Source organism: Halyomorpha halys, unplaced genomic scaffold, assembly GCF_000696795.3.
Source record: "Halyomorpha halys isolate HHAL.00 unplaced genomic scaffold, Hhal_1.1 Scaffold2160.1, whole genome shotgun sequence".
Classification (NCBI taxonomy): Eukaryota; Metazoa; Arthropoda; class Insecta; order Hemiptera; family Pentatomidae; genus Halyomorpha; species Halyomorpha halys.
Genome location: NW_027111409.1, coordinates 68,853 through 81,207, shown reverse-complemented (window position 1 = coordinate 81,207; position 12,355 = coordinate 68,853). Strand labels below are relative to the sequence as shown.

Below are 12,355 nucleotides of genomic sequence, written 5' to 3'. Positions count from 1 at the left end.
AAAAATCAAAGGATGGATAACAATGATTAAAATGCTTCCAGTTACAAAATAAATTCACTTTTAAATATCATACAGAAGATATTTGAACAGGATTGGCAAAAAATCCAGAAAAGAGAGGTTTTTTTTTAAGTGCTTCAATATAGTTATTGTTTTGTTTTTTTCGCTATCACATGTTCTTTACTAGGTTATTAATTAATGTTATTCCATAAAAATTCTTCTTCCTCAAGTGCGTGCAAAGTGAAGTGACTGGTTGAAGTGTTGTGATGTTGACAAGATATTATATAAGTGGAACTACTTGAAGCTATTGCTACTAGATATGAAATACCTTCGCACGTCAAATAGAGCTCTTCGCGGTTGTAGATCCTTTTCAGTTATCTACATTATTTTTAAAAACCATCTTTCAGAAATCTTCATATTCTTCCTTCGAACTTCTAGTCGTATGTTGATCATTGTATGAACAGTTGCAATGAAATGAAATAAATCCATACTTATATATTTTGTTAACGAGATAACAACAGCTACAAAAAAACTTTTTTACAAAGTTAATTCACATGCAAATAATTAATAATCTGAAATTTCTTGAAATCGTTAAGATTAGATTTACCATTGCCACATGACGATTGCCAGAAGTGCTCCACTGCCCTGATTCCACGATGGTCAATGAGGTTTTACTGTTGACATGTTCAAACAACATTCAACATTATCCTAATCATGATTAGAAAAAAAATGTTTCAAAGATTCCCAAGCAAGCCAAAGATTCTTAAGCTATACCACATCTGTTATGCTCGCTATGACATCTGGGAAAGAAATTAACACTATCATTTTTAAGAAAATTAATTATCCTCTCTGAATTTAGTAAATGTTTTATATTAGTAAGTTTGTTTATTCTGTTAGTTTATTCTGTTAGGTATATGTTAGCCGAACAGATGATCTGGGAATTATTATATTTTTAACCTGGATAAGATACATCGCCTTTTGTGTTTTGTCCCACGCTCAGAAGAAAATAAGTTGAAGGAAATGAACCAACATTCGAATGAAACCGAATCCACCGTTGAAGAAAATATAGAATCGAGTACACTTTTCAGTGGTAAGTCTTTGTTCTTGATCGTAAAATATAATTGTAACCTTAACAGTACCAATGTTGTTATAATCATAAATTTTGTTTTTCATGAAAAAAAAAACAAAAAAAAAAACATTATAATAAACTCATACTTCAACTACCAAATCGACAACTGAATGCTAAGGATGCATTTAGTAAAAAAAAATTGATTTCTTCATTCTCAACTTTGTGTTTAATATTTAATCAATATTTGAAGGCCCCAGTAGAAAAACATGAGATTAATTTTTTTTTCCAAATTGTGGTTTCAGCTATATCTGTTGGCCAGTGACATGAAATAACACACCAAATGAAAAAGGGAAATAATTATATTCCACTGAAAATGGCTTTTAAAGCCGTGTTGCACAGCGGAAGAACGAAATAATTCCTACGCCACACGGAAGCGTAAATACCTTCAACATCTCTTCTCCTGAACGATTACTAGCTGTTGTCGGGTTTTCAATCGTTATAACCTGCATTAAAAATACACCAGCTTGTTTCGAACGGTGACAAAATGTGGATTTCCCAGCCATTTTAGTCTTGGACACGCAAAAACGTTCGTTCATCTTTCTAAACCTAACGCGACTTGAAGTACTTGATTTGATTTCAGTATACATTATTCCAAAAACAAAACTGTGCCCATTTACTTTTAAAAAAGTTGTTATTTTAAATTATACCTTTCTTTAAGGACTTTTTTGAAACATTTTATCAATGTTTACATGTAAAAATAATAGTGATCACAATATTAATAACCCACTATGTCCGCTCGAAAAAAAATCTATAGCATATCTAAATTTAATATCTTCTGCTCGTTTGATGTTTTTTGAGTATATAAGTCGGAGGTTTCTACTACAAAGATCCTAAGATCCACTAAGCTCTCTCGCATAAGTATGTGAAAACGTAGAATTATTTAAATTTTCTAATAGAAATTTCTATAATCAGAACGTTTTGCCGAGAATTAATATTAGCAGCATGTTTATTAAGAAGTTGTTTTGATATGACTTCATCATACGAAGTTAGATAGTCAACATGCCAAAACAAGATTCAATAATTTAGGTTTTAATATAAAAAATAAATAATCCTGTTCCAAAAAACATAAATTAAATAAAGATTCAAATTAAAACCCTCTTTATTTTTTCTTATATTTATTGGTTCAAATTGTTTTTCATTTTTAATCATACCATAATACATATTGTTCAAAATATATTAGTCCAAACAATTATTATTTTAATTAGATTCAGTACCGTATTACACTGTAAATTATTTAATTTAGGATGTAGTATACAAGAAAGCGAAATAAATAATTTGAGAAGTCAGCCTCGTAAATATAGTCTCCAATATGGCATGTACTGAATTGATTCGCATTCACTTGCTTTCTTCGTTTAATGCATGAATAAATTATAATGAATAATACAATGAGAAATATACGTAAAAGCGGCATAAGTGACTGAGTATATACTGTAGTAGGTTTCCAATATTTTATATGTGTAAAAAGCGTTAAAAATTTTAGACGAGTTGGTATAGCTATAATGAGTGCTACTGACAGACTAAAAGTCCAACTACAGCTCGGTGTGTAGATTTACTCTAGAGATGGTGTGGATTTACGAGTGTTTTCCATGTACTCCCGTAATAAAATGTTTCATTCGACGCTTAGTAAAACTTGTTAACATGATATTTTTATCGTACCTGGATCTCAAAAGATATTTTTAATATCTAGTGATAAAAATTGCCCTTAAAGAACTTCATAGTCATAGGAATTAAAACTATGTTTCACTCAAAATCTGGAGAAAAAAAAAATTATACCTCATCGCTTTTCCTCTAGGCACTTCATTTATAAGTGGCTTTATTTACAAGAGAATCCAATCTATAGAACTTAAAAATTTAATATTTATTATTTACATACTGTAGCAAACTTGCCATATTTAATTAACATTTTAAACAAAATGTAATTTTAACAAATCAACCGGCAGGAGTAATGTTATAATAATTGCTGATATTTATTATGGTCCGGCTTGGATGACGATGTTCTAATATTATATAATGTAATAATTATGTAATACTCATTTGTTTCACAAATTATAAAGAATAGGGTTAGGTTTCAGTGATTAGATTAATATTGGACGGAGATCCATAGAAACTTTAACTGAGAATCCGGGTAAATTTGGGAAGGAAATTGTTTGACAAGCATCATGTATTGTAAATGTTAAAATTACAATTATAATTCGTAAATAATTAAGGCGGGTCGAGGTAGGTGGGTCTTTTATTATTCTATAAGTAATAAATTAGGTTGGGAAAATAATTTAAAAAATGGGAATTTATATCGATTTTGTTTGGGTAGGAGAGCTGCCATCTATGTAAGACTAAGTAAATCTGTCTATTTACACACTAAGCCTAAGTAAATTTGTCTATTTACACACTAAGACTAAGTAAACCTATCTATCTATCTATTATAAATTATCACTAATGGCACCTCTTCCAACAACACATTTGAGAATAACTCCCATCTATGTACTTAATCTGACTTACCCAATAACGTTTTAATTAATAATTCTTGTTCATACCAATTTTAGTTTATAATTATAACATTTTTAATTAATAATTATGATGTAATAAAAACATATTGTATTCTGTTTCAGTTTCAGAAAACGACTATTCTTCGTATAATTGTAAGTACTGTTTATATGGCACTAATACGATAAAAGCATTGCGAAGGCACGAGCGTGCTCACATCATACCAGGACCTTCCGCCAGAAAAGAACTCAAACCATTGCACTGCTGCGAGTTTTGCAACAGCAAATTTGTCCAGAAGAAAGATTTAGAGGAACACAGGAAAAGCCATGCTGTTGGAATGGTATGCTCCTTGTGCAGTTATTCATCAGCGAACAAGAACATTCTAAAGAATCACGTCAGAGCACATAACAACAAAAGATCTTTTCAATGCCTCCTCTGCACCGAAAGGATGACAAACCAAAAGATGTTTGATACGCACATGAACAAACACGTATTAACACTGTCTTCGTGCAAATGGTGCCGATTCATGACCGATACACCCAGCCGGCTTAAGGCGCACTTTCAAGTCCACATGAAGACGAAGCAGATGAAGTGTAATTTTTGCGACTACATCTGCTTTATTGAAACCGACATGAATGAGCACATGACGCTCCATGAGAACGATAAACTTTTTGACAAGAATCGAGAAACACCAACTGACAAAGTATGTGAACAAGAGAAGGAACTGACAAAACCTGCGGAGGAATTGGATATCAAAGATAAACTATTAATAATGGACGGGACTGATTTCGGTCCCTTGAACCTCAAGAGGCTCCTCAAGAGAGCTTTCTTCAAATGCAGCATCTGCGGAGAGATTCAGAATTCGGACGATGCCCTGGAGCGCCACAGCTACAAGCACATATTGCAGCAACAATATTCTTGCCATTTCTGCAATTTTAGAGGCAGGGATAAGGAAGAGATAAGAGAACACTTGATTGAACATCTCCCGATCTTCGACTTGTCAGAGCTTGATAAATAAATGATTTTCTTCTGAAATGTCTTCAAATGTGTATTCCAGTTATTTATTATTTGTTGGCGTCTTATTATATTACTAAAAAGTCATCTCGATCTCACTCACTACTAAGGTACTAAGTGATTCTTAAAACGTTATATATAAAAGTAAATAATTGTTTTACAATGAAATATAATCTGTTTTAACGAATTTATGACTGCAATTTTATTACATATAACGGATATCTTTTCGACTTCTATACATGGAAAAAAAGAGCACTATAAGCAATAATGAGCAGTAAACAGCTAGTTACTGATGTCTTGGAATCTATTGCTGCATGATGGTAACCAATATAAAGCTATTCAAATACCCTTATTTCAAAACAAGTGTGAAAAGATTCCTTAATACAACTAAATTTGGAATATCCAGAATGTAAAACAACAGTTCATTATTTATTTTTTTCTGAAATAACGGAAAATATAAGGAAATCTCTTTTTTTTATCTTTTGCACATCCATTTCATTATCTATCATCAGTTTATTCTTTAATCTGTAAGGTTTATTTCGATTTTTTTTTAAATCTAAAAAAACAAGATTTAAGACATGATTGAATGACGGTGTTATGTTACAAATGTTAAGTTCTGAGAAAATGAAGTATTTTATTATCATAATCTATCCTTTCCAAAGAAAATTCATGCAATTGGCCAAAAAATTGCATTGTTAATGATACACGACGAAGATAAGAGCACGAAACGTCCATACTTTAGGGAAAAAATAATGTTTCGTAGATTTGTTACATACCACCTTCATCCACTCAAGTCTTCGATTACTTCTCGAAAGGATAATTGCGTACTGAAATGATAATTGCATGAATTAATTTATGATTCAACATTTATATAACAATTATGACAACTTTGATAACAGCGATTTATAAGATTCGCCAAATCAATATAGATGTAGATTGTATCATTGAAAAACAAGGAATTAATTTTTCGAGGTAAAAAAGAAAAAAATATATGTGAAATACATTAGTTTTCGTATTTTTTTTATTAATTAATTTTGATCTTACAAAAACCTAAAAGGATCGGGGGATAAGAAATTAGTTTTTTTAAGCAAAGAAATGAGAAAAGTGCTCGTATATTTTTGTTACTAAGCTCACAGTGTCAATATAAAGTATCAGTCAGCGAAAATGAAGGCAGGTTCCCTTCATAGTCAAAGATATTTCAAGTTTTCAAAGTTTCGAACTTCGATTCAAAACAAATGAAGGACTATGACATTGGCCACTGGAATATATCAATGATTTTAACAAAAATAAACTTTAAGTTGATGTTGCGTTCACTGTTCCTACAAAAATGTAGAGTTTTTGAATATTCACCAAAAATGTTTAATTTGATAGCGTGAATAAATACGAACGAACAAATATTAATTTTTATATACTACAATTAAATGTACAGATATTAAAAAGGTAAAGAGAACTTTAATTCCTTCTTTATATCTGTACGTTTTATTATACGACATATTATATTATGTACAATATATTTCGATTATTTTTATTTCTCTAATTCAAGTATAGTAGTAATTAAACTGCCAGAGATAAACGAAAATTTCAAATATGTAAAGCAATCGCTCTTATTTAAAAAACATCCTTCACATTTTAAAATGCTTGAAGTGGTTCCTTAGAAAATGCACTTAATTAGCGGCGAAGCAGTAATGGCGTAAGCTCTTTGAGTCTTCGGCTACATTAATGAGTACTCATAAACGGTTTATTTATCAGATTGAACTGCATGTTAAACAAACCTTAATCATATCGCCAGGTTAGGAGAGTAACTGATCTTGAAAAAATAGCACTTGATCACAACCTATATTGGTTGGTGACGACAATTTAAATTAATTTAACCGTTATATAATAGTCTATAAATTTAAGTGGTAGTAGCACACACACACACACACACACACACACACGCGCAAACACGACCTTTTTTTAGCGACGATCCGCAAATTTATCGTTTGCCCTACAATGAAAAAATAGTTTTTTAGAACAAAGAATTTCTTTTATTAATTTTTAAGAAACTCCAATTTACAGAGGATAATCTAAGATTAGTAACAATTACAATTAAACATTACGTATATTTGTCTATTATAGTGTGTTCTACATTTCTCTAATAGAACTAACTCAAATTTTGTGCCAGAACTGAATAGGGGTCAAATGGAGGAAGGTAAATGTGGGTTTATTTTAGTTCAAAAAGTAACCCACGTTTACAACGTTGTATTTAGTCTATATTTAGTGTTATTAATTATGTCTTAAGTTTTTATGAGGTTGTAGTAACATGCATTTAAATTTATAAGTTATAATTTATAAAATTACTTCTGATTTTTTGTTGATAACCCGATTTTATAGTGATCATTTCTTTTACATTTCACCTGAAATTTTTTTTTTCTAGAACCTTTAGTTAGTTGTATCACAATAATGTAAAACACACTGTGATAAACAAATCTAAGTAATGTTTAATTTTAATAGTTATTAATCTTAAATTATACTTTATGCATTGTATATTTTTGAAAAGATGATGAAATTCTTTTTTCGAAAAAACTGTTTTTACATTGTAGACCAATCAAAAAATGCATAACGTCGCCTGCATATAGTTGCTTTATCCCCTAATCCTCAAGATCCACAAAAAATGCTTTACCTACATCTTCGATTTCGGGAAACAGGTTTCTTTGGGAAAACTCCACCTGATTCATTACTAGAAATTACAGGTCTTGATAAATTCAACCCGAAGAATTTTGTTTATAATATTGTTGATTGTCCTGATCTTCTCTAATGTTTTAACATTTATAAACCTCTTCATCAAACCAGGCAGCATTTGATTTTTTCTATACATTCTTACAAACGAAATTATATCAAGTTTTTCAGTTTACCAAGAGTGATATATAATTTTAACTCATTATCAAATATCATTAACTTGTTTCATTTGATTATATCTCAACTAAAAAATAAACTATTCCAATTTCAAATAAATCAAATACATTTAATTACCGTAAATATTTACTCCTGTTCCTACGTAATGTATTGTGATATATTTGTAAGGAACTAAAACTGTTTTATTTTTGTTATTGTTTTTATTTTTTTTCTAGATAATACCTATATTTAACTTCCCACTATATTTGTTAAATTATATTGCATAAAAGTAAAATAATAACAATGGAATCAGTGGAACGTCCCTCCCCGTTCCAATAATCCACTTATTTTAATAACTCAATAACCCCGCTTATACCCTTATTTTAAAAAGTTTTATTCTATAGGTATTTTTTTTAATACGTTACTTGGCTACTGAAAATCTGTTTTTGTGAGTTTTATGAAGAGACATTGAGCCAAAGGGAACTCGAAACTCGACTTACATTTATCCAAATTCTGGTCAATGACAGTCAATTAAAATACCTAAAGCCAATACACGAAAAAATAGAATGTTAAAATTTAAAAAAATAGACATGATTCTGCCCTGCACACTTATTCGGTCTTAGTAGATCGAGGTGCTATTGCATATATCTTCAAACATATATACGGGTCGTTACTGATGTCTATAAATAATGAAACTTGGTATATTAGTCGGGTGCCTTCCACATCTGAAATAAACTCCAGATATTTCTTAAAAAACGTAACAGTACTTTCTTTATGTTCACACGAACAGGTGCAAATAATTTCCTTTGTTGGCCACAGACGGAAGAGACAGACTTTACTTGCTAACATCCGTAGTGTGTAGTGTAAGGCAACTTACTATAAACCCAATTTTCATGATTTATTGATGATTTCAGTAACGACCCACTACTATGTTTAAATATATATACAATAACACACCTTATCTTATTACGAATAGGTTTGTAGGTAGTGCAGGATTATATCCGTATTCGGTTTTTCTTTTTTAAATTGAATTACTTTTTTATTGTACCTATATTAAAATTTTATATCATAGATTGAAATTTTCAGATATTCAAATTTTAAAGCACTCAAAACCTATTTTTTCCGCTTATCCCTTTACTAAAATAAACGAGCCAATTTATGTATGATTATCTTCAATAATGATCATAATTTGTAATCAACAAAAAAAAAATTAATTCAATTAAGATAGGTAGAATCCAAAAAGCAAATATAAAAACTAGCAATAAATTATTATCCAATGGCTTATTATTTAAATAAGTATTATAAGAGTAAAACACGAATAAGATAGATCTTCGGTATCATCAAACAAGGCCTAAAAAAAAACTTTCTCATAACCCTATATTTTTTTTTCGGATGGACTAATAGACTCTCGCATGCAAATTAAACAATGAATCATTATAACATATGATAAATTTTTGTGAATGTTCTCTCTATTCAATTTGAAACTCTAAAAACCACTTTTTAACAGTACGTAAGCCAAAGAAATGATTAACTGAAACATAATGAATCACCCAATGAAAACATGAAATAAATTGAGGGAATTAATATTGTCTGAAAAAAAATTATTGACACAAGTAAACATTTTATCATACCCATTTTATCTGTAAATTAATATAAGTTTATCTACATTCGGCTAAAGCATAATTTTAGAGATAAATTGAGTTTTTATCTCTAAAATTATGCTTTAATCCCTTACTTTTGTCCTGGAGTTCATTATGGGTTTGAACAACGGCTATAGATATTTCTTAAATATGTGATTATAGATGAGTATATGTATTTGTTAGTTAATACAAAATTTAGACATTTAAAAAGATATGAGTGGGAAAATAAAATAGAAAAATTTAATTTTACATACATATTTTATTAAACATTTACAATCATAAGTTATTATACTTTATTAAAAAAAAACATCAATGTTAAAATATACTAAGTATAAAAGTAATATTGTTAAATCCATTTAGTAATTTAGATATTAATTTTGATTGGTTGTTAGATTATGTATACTTGTAACTGTTGATGATGAAAAGCTATCAAATTTTCATATATATTTGATTGAGTGTGTTGTATCATAAGCCCCTTTTCCTTTTTTTTTTTTTTTTTTTTTTTATCATTTCGATCTGGAACAGTCTTAACTTATATATATTCTGTAGTTAGTCACAACATATTCAAAGTTTTTTAATGAATTATTTGCAAGGAATTTAAAACACGTGTCAACGACTTGCTTGTGGACTTATCGTTTACGAAAGCTTATAAGATGACTGCCAACTTACTCGTATCCATTTGGTATAAAAACAAATTACAAGAGACATTCAGCAAATCAAAAATTATTTTTCAATGGACATTGAAATGGTGAAAAGGTTTAGAAAAAGCTCGGCTTGTGAACTTTGTAGTTCAAATATATAATATCCAGTAATTCTAGGCAATACTCTCTTCCCACACCTCAGTGTTACGGAAGAGAGTATTGCCAGAGCATTCCCGTACCTTAGTGTTACGAAAGAGAGTATTGTCAGAGTATTCCCGTACCTCATTATTCGAAGATATGTGGATTACCCTATCTTGTAGATCGGTGAATAATCAAATCGATCTTATAAGGGAGGTGACATAAATCAAATGCGCCTTGGTACGAAAAGCCAATGTCGACTCTGACGATTACTTTTCAACTCCCAAATCTCGACGCCTGATCAAGGTAGCAGGAGTCATATGGTTTAAAATTCAACATGAAGAAGCTTTAGTTGTAACGAATGAGCATACAGTTGAGTTTGACTAGGTATTAAAATCTATACCTCTGGGACGAGGATCAGTAGAAGACCTGCTCCAAAGTCTTGAGTAAGACAGCTATTACGATTCTGGAGCTTGTTCAGGAGGAATACCTTTCTCGGTGGTTTGCTGACAAATGCGAAAATGAATCTCCCCGAAAAAAAAATGTCCTACCATGTTATGACGCAGAGGAGCACATAAATACTTCGTAGAGAAGAGACGGGAGAAAAATCGTGAAGACCAGCACGAAGCGAGAGTAATTAAAGAGTTCTTCAGCAGATCAACTTAGGAAACATTTAATGCGTGTTCAGGCCTCTTATCTGGTAACATGATTCATCTTATTGATGAGTCGGACGCCCAGGCCTAATAGAAGAAACATTTTGTAGAGCTCCTGGCAAATTCATACTCACCACCGAAAAGGCTGAGAGCTGCCCGGTGAAAGAGACATTGACACCGGTTATGGATAGGTGTTTCCTATTTAATATTGCCCTGGAGAAGGCTGTGGGAGCAGTCGGGCGTATAGGATAAGCAGACGATATTCAACCAGAATGAGCAACTTTCGGTCCATGAGACGACGTCGAAATCATCGGGCGCTCTCAACGTGCCGTTGAATAACAAAACATTTGCAATAGCCGAGGCCATGGGCGTAGGCAGGATTTCGTCAAGGGGGGAGCAGACCTCAGCCCATTACACACATGCATATATATAAAGTTAGCTGTATATAGCCTCTAAATAATAATAAGAACTCTGTACTAAAAGGATTAGTTATCTTTAAGTTTAACAACAAACTCTGTGTCTATATATACCAGACAATTCTGATAATAAAGTTAGTTATTCAGGTGTCGTTACTCCGCCCGAACCCCTTTTTATTTCAATTAATCCTTCCAGTCTAATCATAAGTAATATATATATATAATATATGTAACTCCACATCATTCCAAGAAATACCAACACCATTTTATTTCTACTTCATAAAATTCTATCATTACTTTTAAAACTTTTACTACCCATAACCACAATAAATTATAGTAAATAAAACTTGTAATTCGAGCATAAACTTAATTATTGTTCACAAACAAATACAATACACACAAAAAATACATAAATATAAGAGCTGATGAAGAGGTTTGATTTGAGACCATCAGCCTTCTGGGATTACTGGCAAAAATATTAACCACCCCTTCGATGGTTGCCTTCTTTGATTTATTTTCAACAAACATTCTGAGATTATAAAAATGGTAAACTGTAAGTTATAATGGAAGAGTAGAATGTGTTTTTATTCGTCCCTCTATCATTTTTAGAGATAAGTATCTGACGAATAATTGGGCTCAATGAATCTTACCTTTTTTAACAAAGAATTGACATATATCCATCTTGTCCCTTCAGAGATGTGGTTGTGATTGATATATACACATGGAGTATAAAGGTCAGAGTTTACTCCTTTAGCTGTAGCAGGGCTACATTTTAAGGAGGCTTTGTAGTGAGAGATGGGCGGAATTTTAGTACATGGATGTGAGTCAAAAGTGTTGGGGGTTTTGATGGCACTATAACTAAAACTAATAAACTAAGGTTCAAAACGTGTTTGTTGCACTGTTTGTGATTGTGTCAAAGTGTGTACAGTCGGTAGGTCGAAGATCTCGTGAAGTAGTGATGGTTTAATGAAAGACTAAAATACTCTGGTCTTTCTGCAAAGAGAGACTAAAACATCCTGCAGTACCTTGCAGATATAAAGGATTTGTGGAAGGTATCCTAAGATATGTGTCTACATTCCAATCACTCAAGGTTTTTTTTCCAGGCTGGTAGGAACACCGAGATTTTCAGGTGGAATCGTTGTCGTATAACATCCCGACGATCAAAGGTTCATCACGCGATTCATTTTCACTCAGCTCTCGACTGGAGCACATCTAAATTGATCTCGTGGGGCTTTCACCACTATCTAACGGAGTGCGCTACTGTCGAACCATCAATGACGGATTTACACTTTGGCACGGGGTTTACCCATTATTTTGAAACGCTTTTAAAAATATCATAATAACATATTTTTTATGCTGATGCGTTAAAAAT

General features: G+C 31.3%; 1 protein-coding gene across 1 annotated transcript; it reads left to right on the top strand.

The window, feature by feature from the left end:
* The first annotated feature begins 613 nt into the window (after positions 1-613).
* On the top strand, positions 614-4,646 carry LOC106691209 (zinc finger protein 64). The gene is made up of 2 exons (XM_014436914.3): positions 614-1,087; positions 3,733-4,646. The coding sequence occupies exons 1-2, from the start codon at positions 1,018-1,020 to the stop codon at positions 4,623-4,625; spliced, it is 963 nt and encodes a 320-aa protein (XP_014292400.1). The 5' UTR covers positions 614-1,017; the 3' UTR covers positions 4,626-4,646.
* The last annotated feature ends 7,709 nt before the right edge of the window (positions 4,647-12,355 follow it).